Source organism: Schistocerca gregaria, chromosome 3, assembly GCF_023897955.1.
Source record: "Schistocerca gregaria isolate iqSchGreg1 chromosome 3, iqSchGreg1.2, whole genome shotgun sequence".
Taxonomy (NCBI): Eukaryota; Metazoa; Arthropoda; class Insecta; order Orthoptera; family Acrididae; genus Schistocerca; species Schistocerca gregaria.
The window spans coordinates 271366646-271382501 of NC_064922.1; the positions used below are offsets into that span (position 1 = coordinate 271366646).

At 41.4% G+C, this 15856-nt stretch overlaps 1 protein-coding gene across 1 annotated transcript in view; it reads left to right on the forward strand.

Moving 5' to 3' along the window:
- LOC126355394 (dynein beta chain, ciliary) overlaps positions 1–15856 on the forward strand; it is a 677699-nt gene that overhangs the window by 563812 nt on the left and 98031 nt on the right. The window contains exon 69 of the mRNA XM_050005692.1: positions 7967–8134. Within this exon, the coding sequence (XP_049861649.1) occupies positions 7967–8134 (168 nt within the window). The remainder of the gene's footprint in view (positions 1–7966; positions 8135–15856) is intronic.

The following is a 15856-nucleotide window of genomic DNA, read 5'->3' on the forward strand; positions in this document are numbered from 1 at the left end:
CAGTGAAACACATGATGATGAATTCACACCATTATCTCATAAAAGTTGATGTATTCTTCCTAACAGTGGACTAAAACACAGCGAAAAAAAAAGTACCATAAAAAGCAGATCCACTGGATGTACTGGCACTTACATAGGCATTATGTATAAGAACACAGGCTTCTGTGACCGGTGTCATAGTGATTAAAATTCTTCTGGGTATTATGCTGTGTCATTGCTAAGAACTAACATCAATAATAAACTAAAATCGACATTTCAGCCGAATTGCAATTGCCTTCCTCAGGGCACAACTGGTTTTGCATAGGGATTGGTTCTTCTATTTATTACAGACTATTGATGTCTGACGTCACCGTTGTAAAACTTTTAATTGGCCCTGTAATATGACTGGGTAGTCATGACATCAGGGAAGGTGGAAGGAAAGAGGTTATTCGTGGATGTCCATGTCGTCAACGATTGGTAGCTGTCCGCCAATCAGCGTTTGGCTTCTGGTCGGCATGTTTTCCTCCTGGTGGGCGTGGAAATGGACTGACAGTTGCTCTACAGCTGCTTGTGCAGATACATCCATGTCCAATGTAGCTTCTGCCCCGCGACTGCTCACGGTCAGTTAGACTGGGATGGCCGGCAACCAGGACGCTGGGAGTTTGTAGCCATCTTCTCTGTTGATGTTGTCAGGCTGCTTAATAATTTCGATCGCCTCCCGTATTTTGCATTCTTGCATCCACGATTCTTTCACCAGTACTCGGGCTTTCTGGAACCTGATAGGTTGTCCACAATCACAGTGGTGTTCCGCTATCGCCAATTTATTATGTTGTTGTAATCGTACATAGTGTTCTTGTTCTGCTACTCATAAGCTGACAAGTCTCCCTGTTTCTCCTATGTATATAGCACCACACTCACACCATAGTTTGCAGACACCTGTAATGTTAAGATTGTTGACTACATCCTTTGTGGAACTTATCATTTCATGGATCCTGACTGCTTGGAAAAATTGATTTGAAACCTCGTCGGCAGAGGATGTTGTCTAGCTGTTCATCGACGCCTTTTACATATGGTAAGTGTACAAGTGGAAGCTTTCTTCTTTGCCTTCTTCTCGTGTTCTGCTCCCTTTGGTTTTAGCTACCTTTCTTATGATGTCGTCATCATAGCCATTGGCACAAAACATGTGTTGTAGCTCCATTAATTCTTCTTTGATGTTATTTTCATCACTTATCTGGTAGGCTCAGACAGTTAACGTATGCAGTACAGAATACTTTTGAGCTGGGTGGTGATGGCTCTCCGCATGCAGGTACCGATTAGCGTGAGTTACTTTCCTGTGCAGTTTGTGTCCCAGTTTACTTTCAGCAGCTTTGTATACTTCCACATCCAGAAATGGCAAGGTACCGTTGTTTTCAGTCTCATGTGTAAACTTTATATTTTTGTGCACTGATTAAATACTCCACAACCAGATACCAGTTTTGCCAAATCAACTTTTAAAGTATGACAAAACGCATTCAGTCACTGAAGAAAGTAAGTGTTCTGGTAATGTTGGTATTTAAAAAAAGCATCAAAATCTTGTACTAATTGGATGAACCATTATTTAAATTATCTTGTAATCATTCAATGAGTCAAGCTGTATTTCCTGAAATACCAAAGTATGCGGTAGTAATACCAATGTATAAAAGTGGAAATAAGCATGTGATCTCTAATTACAGATTCATTTCCATCTTTAAGAAATGAACTTAAACCAAAATACTGAACCATCTTTCTACATCTACATCTACATGACTACTCTGCAATTCACATTTAAGTGCTTGGCAGAGGGTTCATCGAACCACAATCATGCTATCTCTCTACTATTCCGCTCCTGAACAGCGAGCGGGAAAAACGAACACCTAAACCTTTCTGTTCGAGCTCTGATTTCTCTTATTTTATTTTGATGATCATTCCTACTTATGTAGGTTGGGCTCAACAAAATATTTTCGCATTCGGAAGAGAAAGTTGGTGACTGAAATTTCGTAAAAAGGTCTCGCCGTGACGAAAAACGTCTATGCTGTAATGACTTCCATCCCAACTCGTGTATCATATCTGCCACACTCTCTCCCCTATAACGTGATAATACAAAACGAGCTGCCCTTTTTTGCACCCTTTCGATGTCCTCCGTCAATCCCACCTGGTAAGGATCCCACACCGCGCAGCAATATTCTAACAGAGGACGAACGAGTGTAGTGTAAGCTGTCTCTTTAGTGGACTTGTTGCATCTTCTAAGTGTCCTGCCAATGAAACGCACCCTTTGGCTCGCCTTCCCGACAATATTATCTATGTGGTCCTTCCAACTGAAGTTGTTCGTAATTTTAACACCCAGGTACTTAGTTGAATTGACAGCCTTGAGAATCTTCCTTGAAAGATGCTGTACAGAGAAAGAAATATATGGAATCTATTCTTGTAGAACTAAGCTACCCTGTAGCATTATCTGTCACATTTCCAAGAACATAAATTGATTTTTCTCACTAAGACTTAATATTACGCAATTACAAATGCATAAAAATGGCTTACAACTAACAGAAGTAGAGGTCAGTTATTGCAAACCACATGAAACTTTGCGTGTGACATTCCTGAACATGCAGATAGATAAGAAACTGAGGTGGTACTGGAATTTGAATAAGTTAATAAAAAACTCAATTCTGCAAGCTTTTTACTTATAATTTTCTCTCATTGTAATAATTTGCAGACTAGACTCCAAGCATACATTTACTCAGTACCGCCTTATGCCATGTACTTCTGTCACAATGATGCTAAGCGCTAAGTATGCATATTATTTAAAACTGATAACTCAACACACGGTAGAAGCCTCTTGAGGGACTTTGGAAATTCCAGGCCATTTACTTCCTTAGGTATGGTATTTGTGGTTAATAGTAAGAGCTGTTATGGGATGAACTGTGATATTCACAACCACAATAATGTATGTAAGAATAATTTCCATATGAAGTGTCCCAGATAGGGTTTAGAATGAGGTTTTGCATTTTGATGTAAAATTCTATAATATGTAGAGTCTCTTTTTATTTCTTTCTTGTTATTCTTATTATTTGTCAGGCATGGAGAGCTGGGCTACATGGGTTCTTCCCTTGGCTCAGAGGATGAGGTACAATAAAACATCCCTTACTGCAAGAGTTATTTATTGACAAACATTTCCTTGACAACAGTGCATTCAGCGGACTTCAACCGATTTACTTTACTTGATTGGTTCAGTGCTTCAGTAGCAACACAGTGTAGTGGCCTCGGTGCTGGCAGTGGCGGGAGATGCTAACGTAGACTGCAAGGAATGCCCCAGAAACAGTAGCTGACGACGGCCGCACATGGCGAGCGCTGCTTACACGGCAAGACTGTGTGCCGGTGAGTGTACTGGCTTGCAATTCCAGGCGGTATGCCGGCCACTGCGATGACGAAAATTGCCCCGTGCTAGGAGCGAACCCGTGTTCTCAGATTTGGCAGCTTTGGGCGGCGTCCATTGAACTGGAGTTCTTCCCAATTCACGGGTGACTTCACTGGTTCGGCCGCATCCCTTCGTCCGAACCAGTCACCCGGGTTATTCACTATACGTCTCCCTCTGTTGCTATAGGTGAAACTTTGACTTTAATGACTTGACTCGGAATGAAGACTCGACTTCTGTGACTTACTGTTGAAGGGACGACATCTTCTTCTTTCTTCGTAAGTCGTGGTAACTAGACGCTGCTATCAGGTTCGATGCTGTCCTAGACGCTGCTATCAGGTTCGATGCTGTCCTATGACCTCCATATCTGCCGCTTCTTCTACCGTCGGGAGTACATCAGCACGCCCAGCAACCGTCACAAGGCTTCCGGAACATGACAAGCGTACTCCATAAGTTGATCAGCACTTCCAGCAGACTTCGAGCAGACTCACCGCAGACTTCAGAAGAAGCTGCAAACTTCGAGAGAGAGCTGCCTCTTTCCGGGGTATTTACTTAGTGTTCCTACTGACGGCGTGACGTTTGTAGCACAGTGACCGACCTCTGTGGTTCGATGCTAGAAGGTTCCCTTGTGTATCGTACACGTGACTTATGCTGGCTCCTAATCCGTCTGGCCTGCTTTCTAGCGGGGCGGGCAATGTCCTCCGGACGACGCCCCCAGTAGGCTGCTGACTGCTTGGTTCGCATACTCGATCGGCCGACTACCTCTCTGCAGTCCTGCTCCACTTCCGTGTCTCTGCTAGTGTACTTGAGTCCCTGTAACTTCCTTCACCAAGTCTTTACTTAATTTTATAACTAATATATACACATACGATCACTACACCTATTACAAATATATTGTTAGTAGATAAAAGCATAAACAAAAACGATGATTATGTGGATATGCTTCTGGTCCTTGGTGTATCTGATAATCAGGCTGATCAGGACTCTGATTCTCTCCTTCACCATCACATGACAGAGGTCGTCCATGGACTTGCATCACTCCAGCTACTGAGGAAGCTATTCAGGAGGTCATACACCAAGAACCTCAGTGAACTACACATAGCATAGGAAGGCAGCTGTGTGTCTCACAACACATGGTTGTTAATGTGCTGCACAAGCATGGACTGCACCCCTATCGTTTTGCTTTCACGCAATACCTCCATCCTGCAGATCGCCATCAGTGAATGTAATTCTGTGAATGGTTCCAACAACAACAGGAAGCCAACAGTGACTTCGTGAACACCATAATATGGTCGGATGAAGCAGCATTCACTCATGAGGGTGTCTTCAATATGCACAATGCCCACCATTGGTGTGAGGTTAACCCACACATCACCCGTGACTGTGGATACCAAGTTCATTTGGTATCAACATCTGGGCCTTTATATTGGGCGACAGGTGTTTGGGCCCCTAAATGTTGCCTGACTGGTTGACTGCATGAAGGTATCATGCATTCCTATCAAACTATCTGTCTGATGCGCTGGATGATGTTCCACTACATGTTTACCAGAGGATATGATTCCAACATGATGGTGCACCTCCACACTCTGGAATTAATGTGCAATAGTACTTGGACATGGAGGTCCAGTTGGATGGCTACCACACTCAACTGATGTAAATAGCCTGGATTTCTTCCTGTGTGGACACTTGAAGGAACATGTGTATTCTACTCTGGCGAATGTGGAAGAATTGGTAGCACATGTTCATGTTGCTCTTGTTACTGTGGATGCAGCTTTGTTGCAAAGGGTCCAGAGCTGTATGATCTGGTGGGTTGCACAATGTTTGGATGTGCAGGGCATGAGCATCTGTTGTTCTGAGGACAATGTATTCTGTTGTGAAGGTCATGAAGTCATTAAAATGGACATTATTATTGCCACTGGTTGCTAATGTGCGTCATCTGAATGCTCATATTACATGTAGTATAAATGACAAGTAGATGTGTTATTGTACTGTGCTATCATCTTTAGCATCTCGAAACAGGTATTGATTTTGTAGTTATTCTGTCCTATGACCGGCCATTTGTTTCAACTGTCTATTTCTTATCTGCCTAACCATATATTTGTTATGTTCAGCATTACAAAACGTTGTAAATTTAGGATATATGTGGCCTAAGAAACGCTGTATATTACAGTATGAAATGTCAGAATTGAATTAGCAAATTAAAAAAATGCACCTCAACCCAGGATCGAACCCTGGACCTCATGCATGCTAACCCAAAACTGCACCAACTGTACAGCACAACAAATAAGTGCTGACAGAAGTACTCATGGGACATGTGGTTACAACATTGCCATATTGCCACTATTTAACATCCTTTTTCCGCCGGATGTACTCGCCAGAAAAAAATTTTGTGAGAGATATTTTTTTTATCGCTGGCATGTGAGGAGTCATGCTGCAGAGTTCGAGTGCATGAATTTCACTTCAGCCTGATTAAATGGTTGCATGTACATTGTCCATTTTGTACAATCTAAAATTCTTGGCAACAAAAGAGATTATAGAAAGACTGTACTGCAGTGTCATTGTGAGCATGGTCAGATGTTTGAATAAGTTTATACATACACCCCACATGTGGGATCCACACATGACACTGATCTCACACTTTTGTATGGTAAATATCTTTCTTGCATCTGGTTGGTTGCCCTTAAATATTATGCCATGAGATGTGGTTTAATGGGGTTATATCCCAAGCAGACAGCTTTGGTTTTGTCCTTATCACTGATCAAAGCAGCAATATGGATAGAAAATGTTGCTGTACTTAATCTTTTGTTGAAGTGTGTATAGATAAATTTAGCTCACTGTCTGTGTAAAATCTCAGGAATTTGAAGGACTGCACTCCCATTTATTAATCACCACTACATTTTATTTATTCATTTATTTTGTGTGTTGTGTGAAACTGCATAAGTTTTGTCTCACTGACATTAATAATAGGATGGATCAGCCGTGAAACTGACAATGAGAATACAAAAGTAAATGAACATAATTTACACTTACAGTTCAGAAAGGAATTTTATATTTTCTGGTGAAAAAGTAGTAACAGATAGGAAATTGGAAATAGCCAAATATTCAAAACTAAAATATATTAGTACTTCATTCCTCCAAAATGTATTGAAATATTTGTATTGAGAGGTGTAAATTCTGCCGTACATGTTCTCATTAAACAAACTTTAATTTTACAATTATATACACAGCTAATAGTGTTCCACGTAAAGTTACACATATACTTTATTTACATCATCAGACATAAAAAGCAGCTGAATAGTGCAGTATGAAGAGCAGTGGCATTTTTCAAAGCAGCTTCCTTTCTGCTAATATATAAAATGTAAATAACACATGTGGATTAGGCCTTATGCTTGATACAACACCAACTGCTTCATACAAGGGAGTATTAGAAGCAATCTATGATCACAGGACATGTGAGCAGCCTGTCACACATCACTTCAGCTTTATTGCCAGTAGATGAATCCTGATGGTGCCATTACATATTTATTCAAGTGGCACTCCATTTGGCCTCACAAGACTGAGTGAACCTCTTTCCCTACCAGAAAAAAATCTGATGATGTATTGGGAATTGAAATGGGCCCTTCAACTCCAAAGGCAGCAACATTAACCATTTGGTTATGGAGTTAGTGTCTGCTAATTACACTGAGACAGAATGGATGACCAGTATATACCATCAGGAGACAGAGTTCTAAGTACTGTTGATAGACACAGATAAAAGTATAAAAAAATTATCTTGGCTCTCATGGCTGTTAGTGCCTCTCATAGAAGGAAAGATAATTGGGTTGGGAAGTTAGCAAATAAGAGCAGAGGGACACGTGTTGTGAGGACAGGGGGAGACAAAGATCATTATAAAATTTTGGAACAATAGAAGATAATAAGTAGCCAAATTTTAGTAGTGCTATGGCTGTTGACAATTATTTTCACTAACTGTTTTCTTCAGTGTTGATGTTTTCACACATTTATCTGCTGGGAATTTTTTATGATTCTTTTTTTGGTCATTTTAATATTGTGTTGTTTATTAGACATGATATTATGCTTATACAGTTCTGCTGTTGATTTTACATGAAGCTGAATATCTTATATCTATATTGTGTCATAATTACTAATATTACTTTGTCATATGCACTAACATTAGATGTTATGCTACTGAAAATACATTGGACTGTAGCACACTTGCTTTTTCTTTTGGCAATTTTATTACATCTTCTGTTCAGAGCAATACATTACCAATAACTGTGTTACTTTTTAAAATCTTCATTCTGTCTGACAGACCAGACACTCCACAGAAGCAGCTGCTAAAAATTTTGTTCAAAATAGGTTGCATCTTCATGAATGCTGTCTCATGTTTTGCTTATTAAAATTTAATAAAGTTTCTTGTTAGTAGAAGTTAATATGATACCATTACTAAATAAAATACTCAACATCTGCAATATAAAGCATGTAATGTTACAATATGATAATCATTAGTGTTTGAGACACGTCTTTCAATGGACAACAGTGTTAAGATAACTGTATTTTCAGAAATCTGGATCGCGACATTGAAACTAATCCTAAAAGATGGAAGAAGTTAATTGAGTCAGAGTGTCCTGAGAGAGAGAAGTTTCCACAAGAGTGGAAAAATAAGACTGCCTTGCAGCGACTGAGCATGATGCGTGCATTTCGTCCAGACCGAATGACATATGCTATGATGTAAGTTTCAGGAAACTGTATGATATCAGAGATGTATCTGATATAATTGGATAGGTAAAAAAAAAAAAAAAATCTACTCACCAAGTGGTGGCAGGAGAACACACATATAAAGATTTTGAAATTTGCAAGCTGTTATAGCTACTAGCTCCTTCTTCTGGTAGAGAGGTTGAAGGGAAAGAAAGAAAGAGCCCTGGCATTGAAAACTTGAAGATTTTAATACCTTTTCATGTGTGCCCTCCTGCCATCACTTGGTGATTTCATTGAGTACTTCTATTCATTTTACAAACAAGGATGATGTGACTTACCAAACGAAAGCGCTGGCGGGTTGGTAGACACACAAACAAACACAAACATACACACAAAATTCAACCTTTCGCAACCAACGGTTTCTTCATCAGGAAAGAGGGAAGGAGAGGGAAAGACGAAAGGATGTGGGTTTTAAGAGAGAGGGTGAGGAATCATTCCAATCCCAGGAGTGGAAAGACTTACCTTAGGGGGAAACAAGGACAGGTATACACTCGCACACACACACATATCCATCCGCACATACACAGACGCAAGCAGACATTTGTCATATTATTTTTCCCACGTGGAATGTTTCCCTCTATTATATTTATTTATTCATGTGTTTCATGGTGGCCATTTTTTACATCAGAGAACAAGTGTTTCAACATCTTACAGTATAGCTGCAAAGCACAGTGACAGTATTCCAGAACATCAAAATCTTAAATATTTAAACCAATAATTGGGTAAAATACAAGAAAATTTAAATATTTCCAGACTGAAGTAATGTCTGTGCTACACAGACAGCAGTAAAATTGTGGGATGGTATCATCATATAAATATGTAGCTTGTCAACAACATAGGCAAAGACGGATTGCTGCTTACTGTAAAGACGACACATCAAGTTGCAGGAAGGCACAATTTAAAGACACTCACATACAGATTTTGGCCACTGTGTTCATCCGTAAAAGAGACACACAAACACACACCATTCACACACACACATACGCAAGCAAGTACACCTCAAGCACACATGAACACCAACTCCAGCACCTTGGGCCGCAATGCAACATCATATGGGATGCAAGCAGCAGTCTGGAAGGGGTAGGGAAGGGGAAGGGATAATGGTGTATGGATGGGAAGAAAGACAAACACTGTCTTGTGGAGTGTGCAGGTACTAGACTGCCAACAGACACAGCGCCAGGAGGTTGTGAGGCAGGGAGGTGGGGAAAAAAAAGGAGAGGAGTGGGAAAAAACAGTCGTTTGCATTGGCCAAGCTTTGCAAATAAACATGGTGGGAGATGAGACTGGGAAGGAGATGATAGGTCAGAGGGGATGGAGACTGTTGGGTGAAGAGTGTGGGGCAATATGTTACCGAAATTGAAGCCAGGATACTTACGGCAATGGAGAATGTGTTGTAAGGATAACTCTGATCTGCACAATTCAGAAAAGCTGGTGGTGGAAGGAATCATCCAGATGGCTTGTGTAGTGAAGCAACCACTGAAATAAAATATTTTATGTTCAGATGCATGTTGTGCCACAGTGTGGTCTACTTTGCTCTTGGCACAGTTTGGCAGGGATCATTCATCCTGGTGGGCAGCTAGTTGGTAGTCATACCAGTATCAAAAGCTGATCAATGATTGCAGCAGAGCTTGGAAATGGCATGGCTGTTTTCATAGGTGGCCCATCCCCTGATGGGGTAGGACAAACCTGTGACAGGACTGGAACAGTTAGTGCTGGGTGGGTGGATTGGGCAGGTTTTCCACCTGGGTCTTCAACAGGGATATGATCCTTGTGGCAACAGGTTGGGACTGGAGTGGCGTAGGGATGGACTAGGATGTTCTGGATGTTGGTTATGTGACAGAACACCACTTTAGGAGGGGTGAGAAGTATCTTGGGTAAGATGTCCTTCATTTCAGGGCACAATGATAGGTAATCAAAGTCCTGGCGATGGATGTGGTTCAGTAGTTCCAGTCCTGGGTGGTACTGGCTGATGAAGGGGACACCCCTTTGTGACTGGTTCTTGGAGGTGGTGGGAGGATTGTGGGTGTGAGGTTGAAATAGTGCAGGAGATCTGTTTGGAGACTATGTTTGGGGAATAGTGCTTGTCTGTGAAGGCCTTTGTGAAACCCCCAGCATACTGAACAAGGGAGCTTTTGAAACTTCCTGATGGATTAAAATTGTGTACCAGACCGAGACTCGAACTCAGGACCTTTGCCTTTGTTTTTGTCACTGCAGATACACCACCCCCACGTAGCCATGCTATAGGGGTGAGGCATTTTGGTGTGAAATGAACGGCAGTTGTCAAAATGCAGGTACTGTTGGTGGTTGGTGGGTTTAATGTGGAGAGAGGCAGAGATGTTGCCATCAAGAAGAGGAGGTCAACATCTACGAAGGTGCCACACTCGGTTGAGGAGGTTGACATGAAGCAGATGGAGAAGAAGATGTTGAGATTGTGAAGAATCAAAGATAGAGTGTTTTGGCCCCAAGTCCAGATAATTAAGATATCATCATTTAACTTGAACCAGACTAGGTGTTTGGTATTTTGGGAAGCTAGGAAAGTCTTCTTTAGATGGCGCATAAAAAGGTTGGAATAGGAAAGTGCCATGTGGGTGCCAATGGCTCTGCCATGGATTTGTTTATTTATATACCTTCCCATCAAATGAGAAGTAGTTGTTGGTTAGGATAAAGTTAGTAAGGTGTACGAGGAATGAGGTAGTGAGTTTGGAGTTTGGCGGATGTTGGAAAAGCCTCACATATCAAAGATACCCACCACTTCCTTCACGTTGAGAAAAGAGGTGTTCAGGGCAGTAAGACCATGGGCATGAGGGATGTTGGTGTATTGGGTGGTGGCATCAACGGCGATGAGTAGGGATCCAAGAAGTAAAGGACTGGGGATGGTGGAAAGTAGGTGGAGGAAGTGGTTGGCGTCTTTGACATGGGAAGCTTTCCCAATGTTCTTCAGACTCCAAACCCACTTTCTCATTCCACATATACCTTACCAACTTTATCCTGACCCACAGCTACTTCTCATTTGAAGGGAAGGTATATAAACAAATCAGTGATACAGCCATGGGCACCTGCATGGCACCCCCCTGTGTCAACATTTTTATGGGCCATGTGTTGTAATAATTAAAAAAAATACCCAATAATACTAACATTGCTACGTATATGAATGGAAAGAAAAATTAATTTAATGTATATTACAACGGTACTATTAGAAATGTTGTACTTGTATGATTTTTGGCAAATCGGACTTCCTCTCTTACTTTTAAATTGTAGGTGTGGGCAGCAGACTTCAGGTACACCAGTGCATGTCAAAAATAAGAAAATCCCCCTTACTTATTTCCACTTCACTTCAATAGAAAATACTTAATAGTGACACCCAATCTTCTCTTATTTTGCAGCATATATCTGTTTCCACCCTGTCTGTCTTATCATCTTCTCTCTACTCTCATTTCCCACCCTGTGTATTTGCAGCTTTCTGCCAATGCATCAGCCTGCCTTTCCCCTCTCCTCTCCGTTTTTGCTACTTTTTTTCCCACCTCCCTGCGCCACAGCCTCTTGTCACTGCGTCTGTTAGCAGTCTAGTCCCTGCACATTCCATCAGACAGTGTTTGTCTCTCTTCCCATTCATACACTACTATCCCTTCCCCTTCACCTTCCAGATTACTGTTTGCTTCCCTTGTGATGTTACATTCCAGCCCGAGATGCTGGAGTTGGTGGTCGTATGTGCATGAGGAGTGCTTGCTTGTGTGTGTGTGTGTGTGTGTGTGTGTCTTTTATTGATGAAGGCTGTGGCCGATAGCTTATGTCAATGTCTTTTAATTGTGTCTGTCTGCAATCTGATTTGTCTTCTTTACAGTAATTATCAATCTGTCTTTTCCTACAATGTTGATATTCCTAACTCGATTTTCAGTTGTATGAAGTATGTAACTTGTCTTTTTTTAGCCTAGCTTGATATAGCTAACATCTAATGAGTTATTTTAACAGATTATTTGTATAATGAATGATGAGGAACACAAATTTATTCAAATAACTAATAAAAGAGACATGTATTGAGACCTGTATTGCATGAATAATGTATTTCTGCTCTTGAAAGTGGAGGCTGGATGGATGCAGAAGACCCTGCAGACATCATCAACCAAGGATGCGTTGCATAGCTTTTTTGTGACATATAGATCCATTCTTATCAATGGGGTCAGTCTGGCCAAAATCCCGAGAGGGCCCTGGCATCACACTCAGTTAGATGTCAGCATTCCATGCAGCATGCCCATCCTTTGTTCAAGCCCACCTACATGAAGGGCACATATGCCTGAGCATGCACATTCAGCTGGCATGCAGGGTGGATCAAGGGATTATCATAGACCACAGGGACCATTAGCTGTTTGACGTCACAGTTGCTCATGTCCACCTGACCTGTCACCACAACCAGCTCCAACCACAACTGCAGCTGGCACATCTTCCCTCTTTTCCATCGCCAGAGGGTAGATGAGGGGACCAAGGTTCGAGAACCATTCCATCCTCTGTGCCCTTTTCCCTCATTCAATTGGTACCAAAGCAGTCTACTAACATAGACACATTCTTGTCTCCTCTTCCCCTGCAGTCCCTGGGCAGTCACTGGGCCTTCTGGCAGGGGGAGGCAGGGTGTCGGCCCTGAGCTGGTGGTGATCTGCCAGTGGTGAGTTCTGCCATTCCACATGTCCTCCACCACTATCATTGACCATTTTTGGCCCTACATGTCAATATCAAGGGGAAGTATTTAATAATACCTCCAGTGAATGGTGTCATAGTGGCTCTTAAGGCATTGCAGCTTAGGAGTGAAGGACACCATGAGAGACACAGAAAGCATGTCTCATGGACTTAGCCACTCACAGCAACAAACTAAGCAAGCCACCATGGTTCAGAATAGTATTCTGAGTGAGCTCTTTGAAATCTTGCCCATTTACTATTTTGAAACCAACCTGGCTTTAGAACTGGATACACTGGTTATCATTATTGAAATCCATTTTGTGTTTTTCCCACAATGAACTTGGCTTTGTTTAGGGATTGCATACTTGTATCAGGCACAGACACAAAAGCCACTGGTTTCTGACATTAAACCTGGTATAGATCAGAGATCCTCCTGAGTGTTGTCTGGGTCCTGACCCAAAGGGTGATGGATGACAGGGTGATGGGAATGCCAGGAGTTCAACATCAGGGATATAGGATATTGTCTTGGAACTGGACCCTATGTCTGCTTTTGCCAGTTCATGGAGTGGGTGTTGCTGGCTGGTGCTGCCAGTGTGGCAGATTTGAGGCCAGAGCTTGCCCCAGATAGTGCAAACAGAGCTGGTTGCACTGCTAATGAAGGATGCCATTTTAATTGCAGTAGAAAGCATTTTGCAGTGTGACTTGTGATGCTGATGTAAATGCTATGTAGGTACTCCATTGAAGTTAGGCATAATGGAATCACTTAAAGTGCAGCTTCTCCCAAAACGGCACAGCAGCATTGCCAGAATTCCACTTATTCTAATAAATTCAAATATTGTTTGGGAAATCAAAGAAAAGTATGTCAAATTAAAGCAGTGGAAATTTTGATAAACTAAGTGTCATAATTAAATATTGGGGACATAGCCCACATGCGTTATGCTAATTTCCAGGATAGCAGAAAATCTGTTTCTCTTTGAGTATTTAAAACAAGTCACATGTATGAATTTAAAATGTTGGCAAGTGCTAGGCAGAGATGGAGCTACATATTAAGCCAGACATATGTCCCAACGTACATGCCCAGATGGGTATGCAAACTTTAAAATTGTAGCTTCTTCTTCTTTTTCTTGTAGTAATGGGGGCTGCAACAAATCTAGCATGGAACAATGAGGATTTTATGAAGATGTCTGAAAGAACAGATACCATCTTCATTTAGTTAAGGCTAACTAGCCATGGACCTACTTCTGTGTGGATCCACATGCATTGCCCAAACTCTTACGGGACTCGGTAAGATTGTCTGCTGCGACTAATGAGTGTAATGGGCAGGGGCACTACGAATGTAGTGTGTGGACATTAAGTTGGGAATATAGGTCTCACAGGGTGTGTGCAAGGGATAAATCCCTGCAGGCACACTATTCTCTGTGCCCTCGGTGGCTCAGATGGATAGAGTGTCTGCCATGTAAGCAGAAGATCCCAGGTTTGAGTCCCGGTCAGGGCACACATTTTCGACTGTCCCTGTTGATGTATATAAATACCTGTCAGCAGTGTAGGGTATTGATTTAATTATCATTACAATGAGGATTCCTTGCGAAAGTTCCACCAGGCTTTGATCTGGGAACAATATTGACTGGGATAAAAGATAGATCAGTGCATAATCAGTAAGAGTGGAATTTTTTCATCTGTATCTTAAACGTACTCACAAGACATCTGCAATGCCATTAGTTGCAGGCTGAAAGAGAGATGTGGTAGTATGTTTAATTTGTTAGAAAGTTGTGGTAGTTATCTGTTTACCATTGTCTATAACAAGAGTTTGTGGGCTTCTTCAATAGAAAAAATAGTTTTGAAAGCCTTAGGGGTATTCACCGTTGATGGTTTGTTGCATTTTAATTACATATGAGAAATGAAGATAAGCATCTATCAGAGTCTACCACTAACACCCAGCCATACAGCTGAGTACATACAGGCCATGATGCACAGATGCGGTGTGGTGCTGATGACTACAACTGATTAGCCTAACATTTTTGAGCCACTTAATTAATATCCTCTTGTACACATGCCCAATACAAATGTTGTCATACAAGGTTCATAATTATGAAAATACCTCTGAGAATGATACAAGACTTGCAATGTATGTTATCACAGAACCTGTGGAATCACTACTTGACACTAGCAGTCATCTTGATTAAATAACAGTGGGATGCTTTTGAGGAGATGAAGGGCAAGAGAACAAGTAAGTTTCATGGAAGCTGCCAAGCGAAGGACATGTCCCAGCTTGTTTGTACGAACTGGCAAACCTATCTCTAGAGTGGATCCTTACATGTGGCTGCTGCAATATATCTGGAAATGATGGGATGCTTTTCCACTAACCATTCTGATTGTGAGTTAATGTGAAAACAGTCTCATGTTTATCAAATTCTTCATTCGGATCATAGGGAATCTTGACAGTATGTTGACATTCACATGGTACGCTAACATATGGCAGTGAATGGAATATTGGTAATTTCATAAGGAAAGAGCCCAGCATTAGAAACCTCTGAGATGCCCATTTAGTTAACTTTGACTTACAGCCAAATATGGACTCCAATGGCTTATGGGCAATGACCAGATGAAATTTGTTGCAGGAAAATGAGGAACTTCTGGGTAGCAAATATAATTGCCAGTGCTTGTTCTGTGAATAATTTTCTTGTGCCTTGGTCAGCGCCTTAGAGGCAAATGCAATCATTATTTCTGAACCAGCCAGGTACTTCTGTTACTGAACAACCCCAATGTCACATAGTGATTGCATCCATCGCTAACAGAAGTGTTAAATGAGGCTGATATAATGTTAGGCATAAAGCAGTTTGGAAGCATTGCTTCAGCTTAAGAAATGCTTGTGGACAATTTGCAGACCATTGGAAAGAGGTCCCTTCTCTCTACATGTGATTCAGAGAATGAGTTTTTGTCACAGTTTTGGAATGGGGGGAATCAGGCATCATATACGACTTTGCCTATAAAAACATGAAGATCCTTACATTATTTGGTATTGGAAGA